The following is a 27,093-nucleotide window of genomic DNA, read 5'->3' as shown; positions in this document are numbered from 1 at the left end:
TACACACAAGGATTGATAAATGTGCAAAACATGATAATCTGTGCAAATAAAAGATCACACTGAGAGCTTGAGTTGTAAAGTCATTGATAGTGAATCTATAGGTTGTGGAATCAGTTCAGAGTTGAGGTTATTTCCCAATGGTTCAGGAGCCTCATGGGTGAGGGGTAACAACTGCTCCCAAAACTGGTGGTGTAGGACCCAAGGCTCTCCTTCCCAATGGCAGCAGCAAGAGCGCACAGCCTGTATGGTCGGGGTCCCTGACGATGGATGCTGCTTTCTTATGGCAGCACGCCTTGTAGATGTGCTCAGTTGTTGGGAGCATCTTGTCTGAGAGTTACTGGGCTGTATCCACCACCTCACAGACGATTCTGCTTACTTGGAGCTCCTCCTCCATCTTGAGAAGTTGTTGACAGTTATTCCCGTGAAGGATGCGACAAACTTTCACCTTTAAGGATGCCCTTGAAGTTAACAATTTCCTCAAGGGAGGTGGTGAGACAACTACAATGAAAGGCCTAACAAGCTGTTTAGATGTGCAATTTTTTAAAAATATCAACTATACCTGGTGGGTCTGGAGTCAGGTCATATCATAAACAAGGGTGGTACATATCCTACCTTGTATGACATCAGGGGCCTAGACTGGGTTTAAATGCCAGCCCAGTGATTATTGTTGCTAAAGATTTCACTCTGCCTCTGATCTATCCAGGCAGGTCTACCCATCTTTCCTAGCCACCTTCCCAGACACTTGTTTCTTTCCCAACACCCTACCCACTCCATCTAACCAACACCCACACACTCCTCCCACTATGTTCCCTCCCTGTTTCCCTCTGCCATCCCCACCTCCCTTATTTGGTTCCCCTCACCTTCCTATCAGATTCCATCATTTAGACCTCTGCTGCCTCCATCCATCACTTTACAGTTTCTGTCACTATTTGCACTTCTCCCTTTTCACCTGGTTTTATCTGCTTAATACCCCTCTTCATTTGGATCCACCTCTCCCTTGATAGCTCATATCCTTCCCTTTTTGTACTGGTCTTCTCCCATCTATTTTTTTCCAAGTCCAGATGAAGGGTCTTGTCCCAAAATGTTGACTCACTTGCTCTCCACAGATTCCACCTGACTTGCTGAGTTACTCCAGCAACTCAATATCTCGCTCACTAAAACTAGCTGCTCCAAATTCCAAACCATCAAGTGGATTTGAATTCCACAGATGCCGTGGTTAGACTTGAATTCAAGGCTCTGTACTGCTTGTCCAGGCCTGTGGATTAAAATCTGGTAATTTAACCAACTTGCTAATACTGTGCCATTCTAGTCCAGAGGTAACTGCAGAAGGTGATCTCATCTCGCAGTACAGGAGGGTGGGGATCTCAGCTGGTGAGTAGACCATGAGCTTCAGTACAGGAGGGTGGGGATCTCGGCTGGTGAGTTTACCATAAGCTTCAGTACAGGAGGGTGGGGATCTCGGCTGGTGAGTTTACCATGAGCTTCAGTCTAGTTTTGTGGCTTTGATCTTCACACAAATAGTCAGAGGCCATAAACACAAGAGACGCAGCAGATTCTGGAAATCCAAAGCAATACGCACACACAGAATGCTGGAGGAACTCAGCAGGTCAGACAGCATCCATGGAGAGGAACAAACAGTTGATGTTTTGTGGTCTCAGCCTGAAATTGACTGATAGACGCTTCCTGATCTGTTGAGTTCTCCAGCATTTTTGAGTGTTAATCTAAGGTCATACTGGCACAGTGAAAGAAAGTTTATTCACCGATGTCTGCCTTTGCTCTTAGCATTTGGAAATGGAGCATACTTTCTACTCTTGCTTGGAGCTTTATTATCAAAGCTAGTAATAGTTGTAGTAGTGCAATCACCCGAGTTGAGAATGATGTTCTCCTGGGTGGGGGGGGGGGGGGGGCGGTGGGGGGGGAGATGGGAGGTGTCGACTGATTGGTCTTCAGGTGGCTGTTGAGAGACCAATTCAGGCTCCACATATTCTGAGGGGCTTCCAGACCTCACAGTCTTGCCCCCTTCACCATTTACTGATCGTCACACAGCTAATCGGGAATGCTGGGATGGATTCCCTTAATGGAGAACACCTGTGTGTAACTAACACAGGGGAGCTGATGCACAGGCAGTCACCGCAGGTAGATTGGGTCCAGTGGCAGGTATACAAAACAACTGGAGACCCTTCACAGCTGTTGTGATGTGCCATCATTTACCACCAGCTCCACTGTTGAGGCCTTGGCTAGAACCTCCCCCTTGTCTTTACAAGAACAAAGCACCAGGCAGCTAAACTCCAGGCAGAATTGCTCTCAAGATCTCAGGAACTCAGAAGCCTCTCTACCACAAGATGACGATACTCGGAGAGTGTTGAGATCAGAGTGTAGTGTTGTTGAGCAGAAGCAGTTTAAAAATGGTTTTTCACAGATTTAGCGCCATTCTCTTGAACACCAGTGAATGGATTGATGAGGACTTAAATGTTGGCTTCTGTACACATAAGTACAGAAGTTTTATCTGTGTTTTGCAGCTCAGTGACAGGGGAAGTGACCTCGGTTGAGTGGAATTAATGTCTAACAATTTCCTGTTTGTCCTGTACACTTCTATCCCACTAATGTCGAAGTGAACTGCATGTGAATGAGGTGCAAGAAAGATCAAGTGCTAAGAGTGTTGAGGGCAGCCAAATATGAGAAGTAATCTCCAGTGTCAACTTCAAAACATGGGCTTCAGAGCAGACAACGTCCCAAAGGAAGTTTAAAACTTAAACTTCAGGCACCAGTCACTGCTGGGAAGAGGAGGATATGGCCCGAGGTGTCAGAGACAATGTAAATCATGGTCATCTTCAATGAAGGAGACAAGTTTGATTGCAGTCTGCTGCCTGTTACAGTGTTATTCAGGATTTTCCCTTAACACTCCCTCCACCCACTGTAGCAGAGGAGAACCCTTACCAAATTGCAGAGTTAACACTGTCCATTAAACAGTACAACTGGCATGATCTTCATTGCATAGCAACACCAAGAAACATTCAGCGAGTAACATCATCCATAACGCATAGTTGACAGTTGCAGCTAACAAACAGCATGACGTCATGTCCAATCTCTAGCACTTTCAATTGAAAATTGAGTTGTGCAATATTGACAGGCATTGGCCGTCTACACCATTCTTCATTTCAATGTTGCCAGTTACGTCACCTTAAGTGCATTACTTACAGCACTTCAAGTAGAAACACTACTTACTCACTAACTGCGGACATCGCATGCAAGTTAATTGTGTTGCGTATGGTTTAGTCTTTCACATTCTTGTAAAGTTAACAAGTTTCACGACACATGCTGGTGATAATAGACCTGATTCTGATTCTAAACACCACATTTTCAGGGCTCAGGTACTCACTCACGTTCTTTACCCATGTCAGATCATCAAGACTACAGTTAGGGCAGTAACTAGTGTCAAAGAAAAAAAAAACAGAAAATGTTGATTCAATTCAGGCAGCCGAGAAAAGAGAAAGTTAACCTTCAGGTGGCATTAGGGTCCTTTGCAAGTATCTGGATGCATTACTGAGTTCTACATAATCAGGCAAGTCTATAACAGGCCATTACTTCCTACAAAACGAAACCTAACATCACGAATAGTTTGATGCTTCACTCCCTTATGCACAGTTTGAAAGGGAACATATAACTACAGCTTTGAGGATCCCTGCAGCACCCGGTGACCCTGTGATCTCTGTCTCGGAGGCCAACGTCTGAATGTCCTTTAAGAGGGTGAACCATCACAAGGTGAGAGGCCGCAATGCTGTACCTGGCAGGGCTCTGAAAACCTGTGCTCATCAACTGGTAGACGTGTCCAGAGATTTTCAATCTCTCATTGCTACAGTTGAAGTTCTCACCTGTCTCAAAAGGGCAATAATCATATCAGTGCCCAAGGGGAGTCGGGCAAGCTGCCTTAGCATCTATCGTGTAGTAGCACTATGGTGACGAGGCGCTTTGAGAGGTTGGTTATGGCTAGAATCAACTCCTGCCTAAGGACCTGGACCCACTGCAATTTGCCTATTGCCACAATAGGTCATTGGCTTTTCATGTGGCCTTGGATTACCTGGACAATATTAACACTTGTGTCAGGCTGCTGATTTTTGACTACAGCTCAGTGCTTAACACAATCATTCCTACAATTCTGGTCAAGAAGCTCCAAAACCCAGGTCTCTGTACCTCTCTCTGTAACTAGATCGACTTCCTCACCTGAAGAGAACAATCTGTGCAAATCAGAAATAACATCTCTACCTCGTGGACGATCAACACTGGCTCACCCCAGGGATACGTGCTCAACCCACTGCTCTACTCTCTCTACACCCATGACTGTGTGGCTAAGGACAGCTCAAATGCCATCTATGAATTTGTTGTGAAACAACTACGTTGGGACAATTTCAACGGCGATGAGAAGGCATACAGGAGTGATATAGATCAGCCGGTTGAGTGGAGTTGCAGCAACAACCCTGCACTCAATATCAGTGAGACCACAGAACTGATTGTGGATTTCAGAAGGGGTAATGAGGGAACACACACCAGTATTCAGAGGGATCAGAGGTGGAGAGGGTGAGCAATTTCAAGTTGCTGACTGCAAACATCTCTGAGACCTATCTTGGGCCTAACATATTGATGCAGTTACAAAGACGACACAGCAGAGGCTATATTTCATTCGGAATTTGAGGAGGTTTGATTCGCCATGACAAACACACAAATTTCTGAAGATGCACCATGGAGTGCACTCTAACTGGCTGCATCACCGGCTGGTATTGGTGGAGAGATTAGGTGACACTGCACAGGATTGAAATAAACTGTAGCAAGTCGCAAACTCGATCAGCTCCATCGTGGGCACTAGCCTCTGCAGCATCCAGGACGTCAAGGACATCTTTTTTTAACATACGTTTACTGTAATTTACAGTTTTTAATATGTATTGCAATGTACTGCTAACCACAGACCAACAACTGTGATGACATATGCCAATGATTTTAAACCGGATTCTAAAATTGCATCCCCTCTAATTAGCCATTTCTATTCTGGGTAAAATTCTCGAGTCTATACCTCTTATCATCTCGCACACCCTATCATGTCACCTCTTATCTTCCCATGCTCCAAAGAGAAAAGCCCCTAGCTCACTCAACCCATCCTTTAAGACATGCTCTCTAATCCAGGGGGTACCCTGGTTAATTTCCTCTGCACTCTGAAGCTTCCAAATTCTTCCTTTAATGGGGCAACCAGAACTAAACACAGTACTCCAAGTGTGGTCTAACCAGTTTATAGAGCTGCAGTATTATCTCACTGCTCTTGACCTCAATCCCCCGACGAATGAAGGCCAAAACACCAAATGTCTTCTTACTAACTTAATAATTTGCTCAGCAACTTTATGGGATCTGTGGACATGGGCCCCAAGAACCTGCCATTCCTCCACACTGTTAAGAACCCTGCCATTAACCCTGTACTCTGCAAATTCAAAATATTATTCTACAACAATTCACCTTGGACCTATTGTGCACTCGGCCAGCTTCCCAGCAGAATCAGAACCAAGTTTAACATCACCAGCATATGTTGTGAAATTTGTCGTCTGTGGCAGCAGTACGTAACAAAAATACTGAAAACTGCAGTATGAAATATATATTAAACCAACTAATTAGTGCAATTAGAGAAAATTCTAATAGTGAGGTAGCGTACATGGATTCATTGTCCCTTCAGAAATTGAATGGCAGGGAGAAAAACACTAAAACGTTGAATGTGTCTAGTCTCCTGCATCTGCTCCTTATGCTAGCAGTGAGAAGGGGGCAGACCCTGGGGGATAGGGGTCTTCTTTGAGGCATCGCCTTTTGATGATGTCCTCGAGAGACTAATGGCCAACTTACAACTTTCTGCAGCTTTTTCCAATCCAGTGCAGTGGCCCCTCTATACCAGATCGTGATGCCACCAGTTAGAATCTCTTGTGTTTATCTATGGAGGGAAATAGGCAGTTATTATTTCACGTGAAAACCTTTCATCCCAGGACTGAAAGAGGGGAGATAGTCAGTACAAAGATGTGGAGCAAGATAGGTGGACCCAAGTGAGGAGGGGTAATAGGCAGATGGAAGAGAGGGGGAGTGGGAATAATGACAGGAGCTGGGAGGTGACAGGTAGAGGTGACAAAGGGCTGCAGACGTTAGGAAAGCACATTGGTGCATGGAATAAGGGCAGGTGGGGAGGAGATCCAATGGGAGGAATAGGGAGCAGATGGAGAGAGTGGGGGGTAGAAGAGATAGGGTGATAGGGACCAATTGGATCACGGGGAGAGACAAAAGAGGGAACTGGTTACCATAAATTTGAGAATTCAATGCTAATGCCAGAAATTTGGACACTGTCCATGTGGAATAAGGCACTGCTACTCTAATTTGCCCTTGGGCTATAGCTGGGAGTGGAGGCGGCTGTGGACGGACTTGGTGTGGGAATGGGAACTGGAATAAAATAGCTGCCCACCAGCTACAGTTGGCCCCTCCTATATTATCTTCAGCCTTTTGCCCAATTACCTCCCAGCTTCTGACATCACTCTCGCTCACCCCTCTCCGGCATCTGCTCATCATCCCCCTCACCTGGATTCACCCATCACCCATGGCTTTTGCTCCTCTCCTTCTCCACATCTCTTTATACCAGCTATTTCCCCACTATCTTTCAGTTTGGCCCAAAATGTCGACTGTCCATTTCCATCCATGGATGCTACCTAATCTGCCGAGTCCCTGCAGTACTGTGTTGCTGTAGATACTAGCATCTGTAGTCTCTCATGTCAGCATTTAAGTACAAGATTAATACCTCTCTCAATAAAAATATTGAACCACACAATACCTATAGTCATATCAACTTTAGAGAATCTTTTTCTCTTACAAGTCTCCTCTTGAAACCTCTCCGCCAAATGCCTCCAAGCTTTCCACAGTTCGGTCGTTGGCTTCTGAACTCTTCGTTCCTGGAAAAGTAACAGAATTTTGAGTGAGACTCACCCAGCGTTGAAATGGGCCTTGGTGAGATGGGCAATGGAAACAAGGGGAAAATATAAATGATAAAACATACAGGTATTACCTGATCCAAGGCCAATGTGGTGTAGCACATCTTCAGTAACACTCACAGCTTCCATTTCCTCTTGGATACTACATGAAGAAAAATATTGATCAAGGCAACAATCCATTGAGACTCAGATTCTTTGGTACTTGCATTATGTACTTGAGATTTAATTACATTTTCCCAGTGTGGCTGAAAAGCATTCTAAGTATATATTTTCTCCTTTAGAAATAATATGCAAATTGACAAATGCAACTCTTCAGTGTTGTAGCACACAAAAAACTTTCTAGCCTTAACACAAAGGAGGAAGATATTCTATATACATATTATATTGTATGCACTAAACTAAATCAGGATATCAATTGTCAAGGTTCCAAATCACACTGATTTCAGGTCATCCTGCCCCATTAGGTACAGGTGTATCCTTGAGCTATTGAAAGTATGCACTGTGGTCACTGTGATGAACGCTGCTCTGCAAGAATCCCTTGCATGAATTAGTGAACCTTTGCAAATATGTTTGCAAAACACATCTTCACATATTCATGTTCCTTCTGAACTTCCCCACCACGTTCATGGTTGACACTTGGCTAGACAATCAAATGAGCAAGTGATGAAGGACTGTAATGAGAGGGCAAAACAAGGAAAATAGCTCCCCTTCCCCCATTATGAAGTGTCCACTTGACAAACAGGATTTGACATGTCCAACGAACATTGCCACAGAAACAAAGGCAGGGTGAACAGCATCATCGACCAAACTTTTGTTTCTCTTCCTCAGGCAACCAAGATTATGACAGAAGTCAACAATCTCAAGCCACAGAGCTGAAACCACATCTTGTTGTCTGTCACACATGTGACATGCTTAGTCAGTTCTGAAGTTGAGTGCAAGTGAAGTAAAGTCCCATAATGAAGCATCTCGACATCAGATCACTAACGGCTGCTAACGGAGAAGCTATTCTGCACATGGTTGAGAATTTAAGCATTACAGATAAATAATAAAATTATGAAAGGCGCAGTAATTGACACAGGAAGGTACAAGTCAGCAAGTTCAATGCAGATGTTGGGAATCTGAAATTAAAAACAAAATGGTGGAAACACTCAGCGAGTCAGGCAGCTTCTTTGCCAAGAGAAAAACACTCAAGTCAATTACTCCATCCCAACCACAGAAAGTTCTGATGTCTGAAAAGAGGACGCTGTCCAACTTGCATGCCATCTTGGACAATGTCTCCCATCCACTACATAATGTACTGGTTGGGCACAGGAGTACATTCAGCCAGAGACTCATTCCACTGAGATGCAACACAGAGCGTCATAGGAATTCATTCCTGCCTGTGGCCATCAAACTTTACAACTCCTCTCTTGAAGGGTCAGACACCCTGAGCCAATAGGCTGGTCCTGGACTTATTTCCTGGCATAATTTACATATTACGATTTAACTATTTACGGTTTTATTACTATTTATTATTTATGGTGCAACTGTAACGAAAACCAGTTTCCCCCAGGATCAATAAAGTATGACTATGACTAATTGCAGAGAAGTGGGAGGGATTGAGAGAGTAAAGGGAATATCTGTCACAAGGTGGGAACTAAAAAAAAAATGAAGGACACAGACTGGTGCGGCTGAGAGCCGATGGCAAGTTTGATCCATTAATAAGCACAAGATGTGGGAGCAGAACTGCCCATTTGGCCGGAGTCTATTTCCCCATTCTATCATGACTGATTCATTTTCCCTCTCAACCACATTCTGCTGTCTTGTCCTCATCAACTTTGATGCCCTTACTAACCAAGAACCCATTTGCTTTAAATATTACCCAATGACTTGGCCTCCACTTCTGGCTGTGGCAATGAATTCCACTCATTCAGCACCCTCCAGCTAAAGAATTCCCTCCTCTCCTTTTCTAAAGGGATATCCTTCTAAGGCTGTGCCCTCTGGTCCTGGACTCTCCCTTGATGACATCACTAGACCACAGTGAAATCAATACTCTTGGATATGGATAATCTCTCTTTCTTTACTGTATATTTTCAGAAACAGTGGACCAAATTGCCAGTGTCACCACACCACACTCACATTGTTCTGCAATTATCCAGATTGTCTCCTGATTTCAGTACCAGCACAGAGAATAGCCCAGTCACTCCATGTGCAATCAAAAATGGTTGAGATCACCAGATCCCACAAAGCCCATGGGACTGGACAACATCCCAGCTGTGTACCTCTGGTCCAGAAGGTGCTGCACCTCTAGTCAAGCTGTTCCATTACCATTTCAATACTGGCATAATACAACAGTGTAAAAATCCATCAGTTCACATGAAGCATGGCAAATTTTATCAAGCTAATCACTCACCAATCTATGCTTTTAATTGTCACCAACACCAATGTCAAGTGGGACTTATCCACCAGTAAGCTATGCTTTGATGCCCAGTTTAGGTTTTGCCAGGACCATTTGGTTACAGACCGAAAAGCTGAATACCAGCAGTGAAGGAGAAAGTGACTTCCCTTGACATCAGGAGCTACGGTAACACCGAACTCCAAGGGAAGGCACCTCTAATACTGGAATCATAACATTGCACCAAGGACGCTTGTTAGGATTGTTGGAGGTCAACCATCTCAGCCCCTGTACATCATTGCAGGAGGTCCTCAGGGCAGTGCTGTTCCCAACCAGTTTCAGCCATTTTATCAACGGCCTTCTATCCAACACAGTCAGAAGTAGGAGTGTCTGCTTTTGACTGCACAATGTGCAACTTCATTACCAAATCCTCATATAAATCAGTCTATGATTATATGTACCAACTCTTAGACACCCTCACAGGTGTGAACTAATGTGACAGGTAACAAAGGTGACCAGATCCAAAATAATATAAACAGCCATCCGTTGATATTCAGTGGCATTCCTATCATCCAGTGCCCTACCATCAGTCTGGTGATCAATCCAAAGACTCATGCATCAGTAGGTTAATTGATCATATGAGTGTAATTGGGTAGCATGGATTTAGACTATAACACCATAAGATATAGGAGCAGAATTAGGCCATTTGGCCCAAGTCTTCTCCGCCATTTCATCATGGCTGATCCAATTTTCCTCTCAGCCCTAATCTCCTGCCTTCTCCCCGTATCCCTTTATGCCCTGACCAGTCAAGAATCTATTAACCTCTGCCTTAAATATACATAAAGACTTGGCCTCCACAGCTGCCTGTGGCAAACAATTCCACAGATCCACTACCCTCTGGTTAAAGAAATTCCTCATCTTATTTCCTCACCTCTATTTTGAGGCTGTCTCCTCTGGGCTTAGACTCTCCCACCATAGGAAACACTCTTCACCATCCACTATCAAAGCCCTTTGCAATTCAATAGTTTTCAATGAGGTAACCCCTCATTATTCCAAATTCTAGTGAATACAGGCGATCAAATGCTCTTCATATGGCAAACCATTCAATCCTGGAATCATTTTTGTGAACTTCCTTTGAACCTTCTCCAGTTTCAGCACATCCTCACATAAAGGGCCTAAACCTTCTCACAATACTCCAAGTGAGGCCTCACCAGTGCTTGATAAAATTTCAACATTATATGAACATGAAATCTAACAGGAGGCGGATCAAATGGCCTGCAGCTAACGTGACTTCACTGTGGAAGCAGTTTGATGAAGATGTTAACCAAATTCTGGAGGCAACGTCGAAGGGAGGGGTTGATAGGAAGCTGCTCAGTGGAGGTTGGTTGTAGGGTATTCGTAGCCCGTTCTTTAGTTAGAGCCTTCAGCATTTTGGGCATCCAGGGAAAGAGGAAGAGGAGAGCCATCAGCAGTACCACCGATGTGGCAGAGAGGGCCTCAAGATGGCTGTGGCTCAAAAGAGGGGAGCCATGGAGTCATAAGTAGCTAGCCATCTGGACACAAGCTGGGGTCTGATCAGCCCCGGCTGGGTCACCTGGAGGAGGTTGTATGATGTTGAAAGACCCGAAACACCCGATGATTCCAGGAACATCACTGAAGATGTGTCCAGAAGCATCAATAGATGTATGTACATAGCTTACTTTGATATTCTAGTCCTCTTAAAGTGAATGCTAGCATTGCATTTGCCTTCCTCACCACAGTGTCAACCTGGAAATCAACCTTCAGGGAATCCTTTTCTAAAACTTCCTAATGCTCTAACTTCCCACTAATCTTTGCCCTGTTATATGCCCTCTTTCGCTTTTTTTTTTATTAGGTTTGACTTCTCTTGTTAGCCATGGTTACATCATCTTTCCTTTAGAATAACTTCTTCCTCTTTGTGATGTACATATCCTGTGACATCTGAATTGCTTCCAGAAATTCCAGCTGCTGTTGTCTGCCATCATACCTGCCAGTGTTCTTTTCCAATCAATTCTGGCCAACCCCTCTCTCATGCCTCTGCAATTACCTTTCACTCCACAGTAATACTGATACATCTGACTTTATAGTCATACTTTATTAATCCCGGGGGAAATTGGTTTTCGTTACAGTTGCTCCATAAATAATAAATAGTGATAGAACCATAAATAGTTAAATAGTAATATGTAAATTGTGCCAGTAAATTATGAAATAAGTCCAGGACCAGCCTATTGGCTCAAGGTGTCTGACCCTCCAAGGGAGGAGTTGTAAAGTTTGATGGCCACAGGCAGGAATGACTTCCTATGACGCTCTGTGCTGCATCTCGGTGGAATGAGTCTCTGGCTGAATGTACTCCTGTGCCCAGCCAGTACATTATGTAGTGGATGGGAAACATTGACCAAGATGGCATGCAACTTGGACAGCATGCTCTCTTCAGACACCACCGTGAGAGTGTCCAGTTCCATCTCCGCAACATCACTGGCCTTAAGGATGAGTTTGTTGATTCTGTTGGTGTCTGCTACCCTCAGCCTGCTGCCCCAGCACACAAAAGCAAACATGATAGCATTGGCCACCACAGACTTGTAGAACATCCTCAGCATCGTCCGGCAGATGTTAAAGGACCTCAGTCTCCTCAGGAAATAGAGACGGCTCTAACCCTTCTTGTAGACAGCCTCAGTGTTCTTTGACCAGTCCAGTTTATTGTCAATTCGTATCCCCAGGTATCTGTAATCCTCCACCATGTCCACACTGACCCCCTGGATGGAAACAGGGGTCACCAATACCTTAGCTCTCCTCAGGTCTACCACCATCTTAGTCTTTTTCACATTAAGCTGCAGATAATTCTGCTCACACCGTGTGACAAAGTTTCCTACCGTAGCCCTGTACTCAGCCTCATCTCCCTTGCTGATGCATCCAACTATGGCAGAGTCATCTGAAAACTTCTGAATATGACAAGGCTCTGTGCAGCAGTTGAAGTCCGAGGTGTAAATTTGGCTTCTCCTTCTCAAGTTTCAGAGTGAACTTGATTATATTATAATCATTTGCCCCTAAGGGTTCTTTTATGTTAAGCTCTCTAATCAATTCTAGTTCACTGCACAACACCCAATCCAGAATAGCAGACTTGTTAGATCAGAAAAGCCTGTCAGTGTGCTGTATCTCTAATAAAACATTGACCAGAAACTCAGATGGAAAAATTGTATATACCATAGATATAAAAGCACATTGGAGGTTGGGTGTCATGCAGCAAGTTGCTCAACACCTGACACTCCAAGGCTTCCCCACAATTTACAAGGAAGTCGTGAAAAAAATGATGGAATACACGCCACTTGCCAGAATGAGTGCAGGTCCAAAAGGAACTCGAGCTCAAGAGCATCCAGCACTAATAAGCCATTTGATAATTACACCATCCACTAGTCCAAGCATTCATTCTCTCCATTGCTGATGGACAGTGATTGCAGTGTGTGCCGTTGGCAGTTTGAGATAGAGAAGCTAAAATCAGATCTATTGTTATTACAGTTGAGTAAAGATAACAACAGAGGCAAGAGAAAGAAGCTGATTGGAAGGTGACACGAGCAGGAATGACGGCAAAGCAGCAATGGCAGGTATTTCTTGAAGGAATTCAGAAGATGCAGGATCAGTTCATTCCATAGAAGCAGTCTAAAGGGGGAATGAGGCAGCCGAGGCTGACAAGGGAAGTCAAAGGCAGCATACAAGCAAAAGAGAGGACTCACAATATGTCAAGAATTAGTGGGAAGCAAAGGGATTGAGATGCTTTATAAACCAATAGAAGGAAACTGATAGGGAAAGAAAAGATGAAATGCGAAGATAAGCTAGCCAGTGATATTAAAGGGGATACCAAAAGTTTATTTCAGATATACAGAGAATAAGAGGAAAGAGTGGATATCAGACCACTCAAAAATGATGCTGGAGATGTAGCAACAGGAGACAAAGAAATGGTGGATGAACTGTGGATTTTCCATCCGTCTTCTCTGCAGAAGACACCAGCAGTAAGCTGAACATTCAGGAGTGTCAGGGGACAAAAGTGAGTGTTGTTGATTATTACTGGAGAGAAGGTGCTTGGGAAGCTAAAAGGTCTGAAGGTAGGTAAGTCACCTGGATCAGATGGTGTGCATCCCAGGGATTTGAAACATGTAGTTGAATAGATCGTGGAGGCATTAATAATGATCTTTCAAGGCTCAGTAGATTATGGAATGAGTCAGGAGGACCGGAAAATTAGTGTTTGATGGCACATGATAAAATAGACTAAAGTCAGCGTGGTTTCCTTGAGGGAAAACTTTGCTTGACAAATCTGTTGGATTTCTTTGAGGAAATAACAGTCATGATTGACAAAGGAGAACAGCTGGCTCTTTGTAGGCATCTTCTGCTGTGAGAGAGCTCTGTTCGCTGCTGCCTCTCTGACTGGGTTACGAACAGTACTCAGAAACAACCCTGCCCTGCATCATTTGTGGAGGACCTATATTGCCAGTTCTACAACATTGCAGGTTCTAAGTTGTGGGAACTCTCCTTGACAGCACTGGGGGAATGTGTCACCTGAACAGCCATAATGGCTCAATGGGGCAACTCACTACCAGCATCTACACAAGTGGAAATTAGAGATAGGCCATAACTTGCCTTGCCACAGATACTCAGATCCAGAACGAAGAATAACCTTTGTTCTATCCATCAACCTTGCAAAATATGCCGACTTTCTAAGGGTCATTGACATGAAACATCAGCCATTTCCCTCTCCCTAAAGATGCTGCCTGATCCGCTGAGTGGTTCCAGCACATTCTCTAAGGCTTTACAGGGACACTACTAGTCCCTGAACCGTTGTACCAGTGCTCTGCGATTGCACTCAAATGCTTAGAACAGGGACGCAAACTGCTAGTGGGACAGTGGGAAGCAACCCTGAGGTGGGGAGAGTGGAAATGGTGTTCAAGTATAATGTTTAGCTTGCTGGTGAGGCCAAATTTAATTGCTGAATCAGGATTCAAGATTGATGATCATACTTTACATGCGTAAAGGAGAACGAAACAGTGGATCTGATGCAGCATAAAAAAACACAATAAGCACAAAGCACATAATAAACACAAACCCCAATAAATATAAAAGCAATCCCAAAAAACGCAATGTACAATTAACTGTTATTGACAGATGGTGTTAAAGATTGGCGGTGTCAAAGATTCAGCAATGCTGAAACTCAGCTATCCTACACAAAGTTAACAAAGTTCAGACGCACAGTGGGAGTGAGACTGGACAGGATGAAGAGCATCCTTCTCTTATGTGTGGGACCAGTCTGCTTAGCAATCAGCAGCTTTCACACCAATTCTATCAACACTTGGCTCATCAGCTTCATTGAAGTGCCCGTACAACATACGCAGGTTCGCAAGAAAACTGATCGTACACAGGCAAAAAATCCAAGAAACATTCTGAAGGAAAGTGAAACAGTTCACATTTCATCTCGAGCACTGGACCCAAAACATTACATCTCACTCTCTCCATAGATGCTGAGTGTTTCCAGCATTGTGTTTTGTATTTCACATTTCAAGCTTTTTGATTCTCAGGACAGGGCTCCATAGTATCGTGGTTGTATAGCCTATACACCCTTACCTTTTCCTCCTACAGTCTTCCACCCACTCCTTCATAACTGCACGATATGTGTCCAAGTCAATGGAGACATCCTTGTCATCAGGGTCCAGCATGTTACACAAGTCTTCCAGACCACTGTCATCTGAATTGCGACTTGTAGTGTGACGTAGGTAGTCCACAATCTTAGAAACACACACCTTCCCTACAGGGGACAAAAAGGGAAAATACTGATTACTTTAATAGAATGGGCTTTCAAACTAAAATCAACAGCAAGGAATTGGCAACAGGTAGGTATATTCCCACAGTCTCAGTGGAACAAATGATGCAAACACTGTGACAGGAACATCAGACACAGGCTGTCCTGTAAGTTAGGTTGAGAACAGTGGAGCCCATGAAGTCTTCCAGAGAGCAGTCGATCTCACTCACCACCTCCCCACTTAATTCTCATCCACTGCCCAGCCCCTCCTACCCCTCCATCAATGCAGTAATTATTCTTCCTTTCCCAGCTCCGTCACGTTTCACCAGAAAAGAAGCCATTGCATCTGTGTCCTACGGCTTATTTTCTCTAGATGCACTTTGCCCTGGAAGTTCAGATGTCAGGTCAAATCGTGCCATCCCTGAAATTTGCCAGGCCCATCCGATCACCATTCCTCCAGACGCTGCTGGAGCTGGTACCGATGCGATGTCTTCAGAGGCCTTGCCAGTGCTGCCTCAATACTTTTTGCAGAGGACTCCTCTGTTGACAGGGTTTCAGATGAGGATTTTCTCCAGCCAGGACATTCAGCCAGCTCCTCTAGCCCCTCTCCTTCATGTACCCCTTTCCCAACTCGCGGCAAAATGAATGATTCACATGTAGGAACCAGAATCAAAAGGGCTGAGCCATTTCCCAAACAGAGAAGGCCTCAAAATCAGAATCCGGTTTATTATCGGTGACGTACGTGAAATGTGCGATTATGCAGCCACACTATAGTGCAAGACCTAAAAATCAGCATAAGTTACCAAGAAAAACAGAGCAAATAAGGGAATGTTGAGGTAGCATCATGGACCATTCAGAAATCTGATGGCAGAGCTGTTCTGAAAGTGTTGAATGCCAGACTTTAGGCTCTTGTATCTCCTTCCTAGTGGTAGCAATAAGAGGACACATTCTGAATCAACACACATCAAAGTTGCTGGTGAACGTAGCAGGCCAGGCAGCATCTATAGGAAGAGGTGCAGTCGACGTTTCGGGCCGAGACCCTTCGTCAGGACTAACTGAAGGAAGAGTGAGTAAGGGATTTGAAAGTGGGAGGGGGAGGGGGAGATCCAAAATGATAGGAGAAGACAGGAGGGGGAGGGATGGAGCCAAGAGCTGGACAGGTGATTGGCAAAAAGGGATATGAGAGGATCATGGGACAGGAGGTCCGGGAAGAAAGACGGGGGGGGGGGGGACCCAGAGGATGGGCAAGAGGTATAGTCAGAGGGACAGAGGGAGAAAAAGGAGAGTGAGAGAAAGAATGTGTGCATAAAAATAAGTAACAGATGGGGTACGAGGGGGAGGTGGGGCCTTAGCAGAAGTTAGAGAAGTCGATGTTCATGCCATCAGGTTGGAGGCTACCCAGATGGAATATAAGGTGTTGTTCCTCCAACCTGAGTGTGGCTTCATCTTTACAGTAGAGGAGGCCGTGGATAGACACGGCAGAATGGGAATGGCATGTGGAATTAAAATATGTGGCCCCTGGGAGATCCTGCTTTCTCTGGCGGACAGAGCGTAGATGTTCAGCAAAGTGGTCTCCCAGTCTGCGTCGGGTCTCGCCAATATATAAAAAGCCTCATCGGGAGCACCGGACGCAGTACATCACCCCAGTTGACTCACAGGTGAAGTGTTGCCTCACCCGGAAGGACTGTTTGGGGCCCTGAATGGTGGTAAGGGAGGAAGTGTAAGGGCATGTGTAGCACTTGTTCCGCTTACACGGATAAGTGCCAGGAGGGAGATCAGTGGGGAGGGATGGGGGGGGGGAACGAATGGACAAGGGAGTTGCGTAGGGAGCGATCCCTGCGGAATGCAGAGGGGGGGAGGGAAAGATGTGCTTAGTGGTGGGATCCCGTTGGAGGTGGCGGAGGTTACGGAGAATAATATGTTGGACCCGGAGGCTGGTGGGGTGGTAGGTGAGGACCAGGGGAACCCTATTCCTAGTGGGGTGGCGGGAGGATGGAGTGAGAGCAGATGTGCGTGAAATGGGGGAGATGTGTTTAAGAGCAGAGTTGATAGTGGAGGAAGGGAAGCCCCTTTCTTTAAAAAAGGAAGACATCTCCCTCGTCCTAGAATGAAAAGCCTCATCCTGAGAGCAGATGCGGCGGAGACGGAGGAATTGCAAGAAAGGGATGGCGTTTTTGCAAGAGACAGGGTGAGAAGAGGAATAGTCCAGATAGCTGTGAGAGTCAGTAGGCTTATAGTAGACATCAGTGGATAAGCTGTCTCCAGAGACAGAGACAGAAGGATCTAGAAAGGGGAGGGAGGTGTCGGAAATGGACCAGGTAAACTTGAGGGCAGGGTGAAAGTTGGTGGCAAAGTTAGTAAAGTCAACGAGTTCTTTATGCGTGCAGGAAGCAGCGCCAATGCAGTCGTCGATGTAGCGAAGGAAAAGTGGGGGACAGATACCAGAATAGGCACGGAATATAGATTGTTTCACAAAGCCAACAAAAAGGCAGGCATAGCTGGGACCCATACGAGTGCCCATGGCTACACCTTTAGTTTGGAGGAAGTGGGAGGAGCCAAAGGAGAAATTATTAAGAGTAAGGACTAATTCCGCTAGATGGAGCAGAGTGGTGGTAGAGGGGAACTGATTAGGTCTGGAATCCAAAAAGAAGCGTAGAGCTTTGAGACCATCCTGATGGGGGATGGAAGTATATAAGGACTGGACATCCATGGTGAAAATAAAGCGGTGGGGATCAAGGAACTTAAAATCATCGAAAAGTTTAAGAGCGTGAGAAGTGTCATGAACATAGGTCGGAAGGGATTGAACAAGGGGGGATAAAACCGTGTCGAGGTATGCAGAAATGAGTTCGGTGGGGCAGGAGCAAGCTGAGACAATAGGTCGGCCAGGACAGGCAGGTTTGTGGATCTTGGGTAGGAGGTAGAAACGGGAAGTGCGGGGTGTAGGAACTAGAAGGTTGGTAGCAGTGGATGGGAGATCCCCTGAGCGGATAAAGTCGGTGATGGTGTGGGAGACAATGGCCTGGTGCTCCTTAGTGGGGTCACGATCGAGGGGTAAATAAGAGGAGGTATCCGCGAGTTGTCGCTGTGCCTCGGCAAGGTAGAGGTCAGTACGCCAGACTACAACAGCATCCCCCTTATCGGCGGGTTTAATAATAAGGTTAGGATTAGTGCGGAGGGAGTGGAGAGCAGAGCGTTCGGAAGGAGTGAGGTTGGAATGGGGACAAGGTGCGGTGAAGTCGAGACGGTTGATGTCCCGTCAGCAATTAGCGATAAAGAGATCCAGAGCAGGCAGAAGACCAGAGCGGGGTGTCCATGAAGAAGAGGAGGGTTGAAGACGGGAGAAGGGGTCATCGGTGGGGGTGGAAGAGTCCTTGCCGAAGAAGTAGGCTCGGAGACGGAGACGGCGGAAGAAAAGTTCCGCATCATGGCGAACACGGAACTCACTGAGGTGTGGGCGAAGGGGGACAAAGGTGAGGCCCTTACTGAGAACAGAGCGTTCTGCCTCCGACAGTTGAAGGTCGGAGGGGATGGTAAATACCTGGCACGGATGAGAGCTGGGATCAGAGGGGGGAGGGGGGAGGCTGGGGGTGTCAATGGAGAGGGGAGGGTTGGGGTGAGAGGAAGATGGAGCCTCTGAGGGCCCAGGAGCTGACGATGGGATCTGAGGGAGACGGGGCTGCGGAGTGGTGGTGGGGAAAGGGGAGACGGGAGTCACAACAGCAGCACATAAAGACCCGGCCTGGAGTCCAAGGCTGGAATCGCAGTTGGTGGTTGCGCAATCGCTGTGAAGGTGTCCATGGTCGTTGCTGGAGTCCGGGTTTTGAATATGCCCTGAGGTGTTGGAGCCGCCGAGATCAGTGGCAGGAGCCGCAATCTGAAGTTTCTACCTCCCCACACCCCGCACTTCCCGTTTCTACCTCCTACCCAAGATCCACAAACCCACACCCCGCGCTTCCCGTTTCTACCTCCTACCCAAGATCCACAAACCCATACCCTGCACTTCCCGTTTCTACCTCCTACCCAAGATCCACAAACCCACATCCCGCACTTCCCGTTTCTACCTCCTACCCAAGATCCACAAACCTGCCTGTCCTGGCCGATCTATTGTCTCAGCTTGCTCCCGCCCCACCGAACTCATTTCTGCATACCTCGACACGGTTTTATCCCCCCTTGTTCAATCCCTTCCGACCTATGTTCATGACACTTCTCACGCTCTTAAACTTTTCTATGATTTTAAGTTCCCTGGCCCCCACCGCTTTATTTTCACCATGGATGTTCAGTCCCTATATACTTCCATCCCCCATCAGGATGGTCTTAAAGCTCTACGCTTCTTTTTGGATTCCAGACCTAATCAGTTCCCCTCTACCACCACTCTGCTCCGTCTAGCGGAATTAGTCCTTACTCTTAATAATTTCTCCTTTGGCTCCTCCCACTTCCTCCAAACTAAAGGTGTAGCTATGGGCACCCGTATGCCTGCCTTTTTGTTGGGTTTGTGGAACAATCTGTGTTCCGTGCCTATTCTGGTATCTGTCCCCCACTTTTCCTTCGCTACATCGACGACTGCATTGGTGCTGCTTCCTGCACGCATGCAGAACTCGTTGACTTTATTAACTTTGCCTCCAACTTTCACCCTGCCCTCAAGTTTACCTGGTCCATTTCCGACACCTCCCTCCCCTTTCTAGATCTTTCAGTCTCTGTCTGTCTCTGTCTCTGGAGACAACTTATCCACTGATGTCTACTATAAGCCTACTGACTCTCACAGCTATCTGGACTATTCTTCTTCTCACCCTGTCTCTTGCAAAAACGCCATCCCCTTCTCGCAATTCCTCCATCTCCGCCGCATCTGCTCTCAGGATGAAGCTTTTCATTCTAGGACGAGGGAGATGTCTTCCTTTTTTAAAGAAAGGGGCTTCCCTTCCTCCACTATCAACTCTGCTCTTAAACGCATCTCCCCCATTTCACGTACATCTGCTCTCAGTCCATCCTCCCGCCACCCCACCAGGAATAGGGTTCCCCTGGTCCTCACCTACCACCCCACCAGCCTCCGGGTCCACATATTATTCTCCGTAACTTCCGCCACCTCCAACGGGATCCCACCACTAAGCAAATCTTTCCCTCCCCCCCCTCTGCATTCCGCAGGGATCGCTCCCTACGCAACTCCCTTGTCCATTTGTCCCCCCCATCCCTCCCCACTGATCTCCCTCCTGGCACTTATCCGTGTAAGCGGAACAAGTGCTACACATGCCCTTACACTTCCTCCCTTACTACCATTCAGGGCCCCAAACAGTCCTTCCGGGTGAGGCAACACTTCACCTGTGAGTCGACTGGGGTGATATACTGCGTCCGGTGCTCCCGATGTGGCCTTTTATATATTGGCGAGACCCGACGCAGACTGGGAGACTGCTTTGCTGAACACCTACGCTCTGTCCGCCAGAGAAAGCAGGATCTCCCAGGGGCCACATATTTTAATTCCACATCCCATTCCCATTCTGACATGTCTATCCACGGCCTCCTCTACTGTAAAGATGAAGCCACACTCAGGTTGGAGGAACAACACCTTATATTCTGTCTGGGTAGCCTCCAGCCTGATGGCATGAACATCGACTTCTCTAACTTCCGCTGATGCCCCACCTCCCCCTTGTACCCCATCTGTTACTTATTTTTATGCACGCATTCTTTCTCTCGCTCTCCTTTTTCTCCCTCTGTCCCTCTGAATATACCTCTTGCCCATCCTCTGGGTTCCCCCCCCCCGTCTTTCTTCCCAGACCTCCTGTCCCATAATCCTCTCGTATCACCTTTTGCCTATCACCTGTCCAGCTCTTGGCTCCATCCCTCCCCCTCCTGTCTTCTCCTATCATTTTGGATCTCCCCCTCCCCTTCCAACTTTCAAATCCCTTACTAGCTCTTCCTTCAGTTAGTCCTGACGAAGGTTCTCGGCCTGAAACGTCGACTGTACCTCTTCCTAGAGATGCTGCCTGGCCTGCTGCGCTCACCGGCAACTTTTATGTGTGCCGTTTGTGCAGGCCCCACTTTCCCCAACAGGGCCACATTGATCCAGAAACACAAAACCGATCCTTATGAACTATCCCTTTACCTACAGCATTCATCTGACACCATTCCATTCGTGCACCCACTAACTCATGACACCAGGGGAAATCCAGAGATTATAGCCTCCAAGGAACTTCTCATTAAGTATCTACTTAGCTCTCTAGCTCATGCTGTAGAACTCGTTACCTATGCTACTGGGACCAACACCACCTCGGACGTTATGGCAAGGTTAAGGACGGGCGTGCTGATATTCCAGGAGATGTTGATATTAAGATCGTGGTATTGGATGTCTTACTGATTTTAAAGGGATGAGTCCAGATGAATGGTCTCGATCTAAAATGTTGACTGTCCATTTCCCTCCACAGATATTGTCTGACCTGCTGAGTTTCTCCATCACATTTTCCGTTGCTCCAGATTCCAGCATCTGTCATCTGTTGCTCCATGTATGGGGTTAACTTAAAGCTACCATCATTATAAACACTCTGATCCACTCAGCCTTGTTCACCACATTAACTAATTGTTTGACCTACGGGCCTAGCAAGGATATTAAAGGCAGCACGTCAATCAGCTGCAATGGGCTTTGAATCACATTAAAAAAAAACATTTGGTAAGTAGCAGCTGCAGCAAAACAATTTCATGATATAGGTCTGTGATCATAAACCTGATTCTGAGATTTCCTTTCCTTGAACTTCCGGGCAAGGGGAAGAGAACTTTGGAATTGGCTGAAATTTTACAAAACTCCAGCATGAATGGTCTCAAACCGAGGCGTGAAAGGAATGGAGTTGGGTATGGCCTAGCAATCCAATCCTGTAAAATCCCAGTGCTACAGAAACACAATAGAACCTCCAAAGACCTCATCCATGGGAGAGGAAGGATCTTTGATGAATTACACCTGGGGACAACTTCAAAGACTGGCTCAGGACAGAGGACACTGGCAAGCTGAGGTTGGCGACCTATGCACCATTAGAGGTGACTGGCTTAAAAAGATTTTTCAAACATCACTCTGTCCATTCAAAGTGGAAGACCACAATACAGTGAAGGCAGAGCACAAACACACCTGAATGGAATGCAAATCTCCATCTTCTTTCTCTCAATAAACACAAAAACCACTTCAATTCACTAATGTGGAGCATGTCGCCCTCTGCTGGCAGAAACTATGACATCACTATTATCACACTCCGGATAATCTTCCTTCTAATATTTAGAGCACAGCACTTACCACCCTGAATGACTATAGCAAACACACTATACTAGAGGGAATAAGGAATCATTGGATTAAGTAATACCAAGGTGCAGTAGGTACTTTCACTAAAGTCCTCAGCAGTATCGGTTGCTGACCAGTTGTTCCACTCCACGATAAATCACAATGAAATAAATTACAAGAGACGAATGAAATACAAGGACCCATCGGAGGAGTGTTTCTGGGACTATAGAGTCCAAAGTTTCCTGTGATTTGTATTTATCGCATATAAATTACAATCACTATACAGCAAGATCCATGTTCCCTCCATTTCCAAAGTCAAAGCAATTCTTCCAAGATCCCCTCACAAACAAGAGAAAATCTGCAGATGCTGGAAACCCAGGCAACATACACAAAATGCTGGAGGAACTCAGTAGGCCAGACAGCATCTATGGAAAAGAGTGTAGTCAAATTTTCAGGCTGAGGGGGTCTTGGCTCGAAATGTACTCTTCCTCTAGCATTTTGTGTGTGTTTCTTCCAAACACCCCATTTAATTTCTTGGTCATCGTCTAGCAATGGCCTCGAGTGTTGCTCCTCTCCGATAGAAATGCATTTCTCTTGGTCAGCACCCTTCATACTTCTAAAGGTCTTAGTTCACCCCTCACCCATCTCTGAAAGGGGCCAAGCTGCTTGCTCTCCACACACGCATTACACCCCAGAGTTACCCAGTCAGCAACAGGGAGGAGGTGCAAGATCAAGATTCAAGTTTATTTGCCATGTGTACATCACAACAGTAAAATGCCCCGTTTGCATTTACAACCAATTCACCCGAGGGTGCACCTATCAGGAGAAGCGTTACCTTGGTGTTTTACATCACAACTGTAGAAAATGGTGTCCAGCAAATCTTCCTCACAAATCAGACTTGTATCTTCAGTATTCTCCATCCTGTTTGCTGCTGCTGGTTTGTTCCCTTTAGAAAGCAAGTGGGAAAGATAGAAGGCAAAGCTTTCATTAAGATAAGACCACATGACGAGTTTCCTGTGAAAACCATGCACTGCTCTCAGGTCATATATCACTTGCTGCTTCATTTGGCAGAAAAGGCAAAAGAATCATTGTGTATCTTTTTTCCTATTGTAGATGGGCTTTGAAGAATCTAGGGATGGCACTGCCTGGCAACAAAATCCTTGCATGTGCCATCTTATGCACACATGCCATGTGGTTCAAACTGCTGTCTATAATGCTCAGCAAGAGTTTGCCCTAATCAGAACGTGGGCTTCCATGAGAAAGTGGTGCGTTCTTGTCAATTGGTAAAACTCATCTCCAAGCTCCTATACCTGGGATTCAACACTTTCCTTTGCAACTGGGGCATCTCGGCCTGCTGTTATAAGGCTTTTGAACAGTCCCCTAACATGAAAAAATAGATGCCTGAGCTCATCCTAACTTGTTACAGCCTTGCACCTTATTGCAATGAGCATACTGTTATTCTGCATTTGAGTGGGCAACAGACTGGCTAATGAAGTTCAATGTGGGGATGTGTGAACACTGGAACTTCAGCAAGAGAAGCCAAAAGGCAGGTTATCTGATGTTGGGGTTCCCAGCCCAGGGTCCAGGGACCTCTCAGTTAATGAAAGGGGTCCATGGCATAAAGAATGATCTAACTGGAGTGAGACTTTATGCATCATGAAAAGCCAGCAGGCAGGTCCAAAAGGTAGTTAAGAAAGCATTTTGGCCTTCATTGGAGTGAAAAAATAGTTTTGGTCCCCTTACCGAAAACAAGTTACAGTAATATTGAAGACAGTCCAACAGAAACCCACTAGGCTAAATCCTGGGATGAGGCACTAAATAGTTGGAGCCTGTATTCCTCAGAGTTTAGAAAAATGAGGGGTGGCCTTGTTCAAACACAAGATCATGAAGTGGTTTGACTGGATAGATATTGGGATGTTTTCCCCAGTCAGTGAGTCCGGGACATGGGAAGGTAACTGCAAAGTAAGAGGGTTGGCATTTGAAAAAGAACAGGCATGTAGAAATTTCTCCTTGCAGAGGGTGGTGGATGAAGGGTCATTAGAATAATTCATGGTGGAGGTGGATAAATAATTATCAGATCACAGAACTGGGGCTGGGTTGGGTTGTTTGGAGCAAAGGCACAAGGCCAGCATAATATAGTCATCTAGATTTAATGACTATTAAATGATGGGACACGCTGCAGGGCCTGATGGAGGACCCCTGCTTCTATTTTCTTATGTTCTGTACCTGGCTTGTATTGGTGGCTTTGAGAGCCATGCTTGTAGTACTAGTTTTATCAGAAAGCCTACTCCAATAATTAGCCTCAACCACACTTATCATTAAAAACAATGACTTCCATGAATATGGATGTAATGCATACAGTATTTACCATTATTATCACTGAATATTCAGCGCTCACTAAAACAGAAGAAAAAAGTATAAGCACAGAGAAGCCATTGCCAATTGGCCCAACCATATTCTATCCAGATACTGAAGTGTACACCAGGTCTGTGAGGTCTCCAACATTTAAAGTGATTCAGGGTTTGTGGTAGCACGGTGATGCAGTAGGCAGAGCCGCTGCCACCCAGCTCCAGCAACCCAGGTTCAATCCTGATCTCACAGAAAGGGACGGCGTTTACACGATCTCACGGTCACCATGTGGGTTCCCTCTGGGTGCTCCAGTTTCCTTGCACACTCCAAACGGGTGTAGGTCAGTACACAAAGTGGCTGCTGCAGATTGTCCCTAGTGTGCATGGGAATGGGAAAGGAGGGATTTGATGGGAATTTTGGGGAAATGAGTTGAGGGAAAATTGGTGGTGGAAATGGGATAACTTTCAGCAGAGACTCAATAGGAAGCCAGTTCAGCCTACAGTACCTCACAAGGAAATATCACTTGTCAGGTGATGTATTTCATTCTGTTGTAGACTATTTTGTACTTTGGATCTGAGTTAATGAGTAAACACTATTTATTAATGTGATTGTTTTACTGGACTGATATTTGAATGATGCCCCAATTTGAATGTTTTGGGTAATTGTGGGTGCTTCCTTTTGCATGCACGGTGGGAATGATTTATTTATTGAATTGTGATCGCTGGCTCAGTGGCCAGAAAGATTTCCAGGGCCTTAGAGTGGCTGTTACAACTACAGGATCTATGACTGAAAACATTAGCCTGATCAAAAGTTTTGTTAATCTTTCAAGGGAAGCTCTGTTACTTAGCATGTAGTACTACAGGTTAAGGAATGGCTAGGAAATAAGCAGGCGATGGGATTAGGAGTGAGATCCAGATACTTTCAGGGGAGGCTTCGATCATCGGGAGCAGCCACTTGCTTTGCTGAGGTAGAGTGAGGACTTTTCACTGGGCTTAAATCATAATGACCTATTAGGCACTTGGCAAAGGCCAGTAAAAAGTTAGGCTTAAGCCTCTTTAATTGGGCTAGTGTTAGTGGTTAGGCTTTGGCTCAAGAGGCTTAGGAGAGAAGAGGCAAAGGCTCGAGACAAGTTTCATAAGTGTTTATTTTCCTTTCCTTCATCTTTTATAAATATACACCAAATCTTAGTTTCAGATTTACATATCTTATATTACATATGATGTACAATAAAAATACTATTTTGAAATATAATTTTTCAATTGTCTTCTGAAAAATTTAGTATTAATAATATTTAAACAGGTTTTCAAAAATGCTTCATTTATTTCGTTCTGCCTGTTATTTTTTTTAAACAGTAAAACAATGAGTCCACATAAGCAACAGGACTCATTCTTTTCCCCTAAAATAGTCTATAATTATTGTTATAATACATTAATCAGTGATGATCTCTGCTCAAAATTACCATGGCACATGAGAGAATTTTTTTCAAAAATAAGATTAGCGCCAATTTGGGTGCACATTCTCAAAAAGGTTCAAGATATTTGCCCTAGAAGATCTTTAGCCACAAGATCCCTTATCAATCCTGCTTCATTATACAAGGCCAATATCTACAATATCCACAACATATGGCTCTAAAAAGAAATCCTTGAAACATTTTTACAAGATCTGATTCTTAGATACCTTTGATAGTTTGACTCATCCAATCAATACATAGATTAGAATCTTCCATAATTGCAACTCCCTTCAAACAGGCCCTCTACACTCTGACCCATTGAGAGGTAACGTTATTGGGGGCCAATAGACTACTCCCACCCACATTTTCCTTCCCCTGATATGTAGGATTTCAACTGAAACTAATTCCACACTATGCACTGCTTTTGTATCACAAACTAGTCAGACACAGAAATCTTCCTAGATTACAAAGACAAAGTTAAGACATAGCACATGAACGTCGTTGATATTGCTCATGATTTGTACATCCAACAAAGAGCTGCGAGAACAAGCCTCATCCAGGTAAGTTAAAAACTAATTCTGGTGCAAAAGGTACATAGAATCAAAGCACTGAAGTACAGAAACAGGCCCTTTGGCCCATCTAGTTCATGCCCATATGTTATTTTGCCAAGCCCCTGGACCACAGCCCTCCATACCTCTCCCATTCATGTACCTATCAAAACCTGTTAAATGTAGAAAGCAAACGCACATCCACTACTGCCACTGGCAGATTATTCCACTCTCTCACCACCCTGTGATTGAAGTTCCCCCTCATGTTCCCTTTAAGCATTTCAACTCTCACTCTTAACCCATGACCTCTACTTTTAGA

At 45.3% G+C, this 27,093-nt stretch overlaps 1 protein-coding gene across 1 annotated transcript in view; it reads right to left on the bottom strand.

Annotated features, from left to right (window-relative positions):
* lrmp (lymphoid-restricted membrane protein) overlaps window positions 1-23,347 on the bottom strand; it is a 227,776-nt gene extending 204,429 nt beyond the window's left edge. Inside the window, exons 1-4 of the mRNA XM_072241407.1 lie at window positions 23,263-23,347; window positions 15,001-15,181; window positions 7,076-7,143; window positions 6,884-6,962 (exon numbers count right to left, since the gene is read on the bottom strand). Coding sequence (XP_072097508.1) covers window positions 6,884-6,962; window positions 7,076-7,143; window positions 15,001-15,181; window positions 23,263-23,347 — 413 coding nt within the window. The remainder of the gene's footprint in view (window positions 1-6,883; window positions 6,963-7,075; window positions 7,144-15,000; window positions 15,182-23,262) is intronic.
* Between the last annotated feature and the right edge of the window lie 3,746 nt (window positions 23,348-27,093).

This window comes from Mobula birostris, chromosome 23, assembly GCF_030028105.1.
Source record: "Mobula birostris isolate sMobBir1 chromosome 23, sMobBir1.hap1, whole genome shotgun sequence".
NCBI lineage: Eukaryota > Metazoa > Chordata > Chondrichthyes > Myliobatiformes > Myliobatidae > Mobula > Mobula birostris.
Note: the sequence above shows the minus strand (reverse complement) of the source record. Positions and strands in the feature narration are given on the sequence as shown.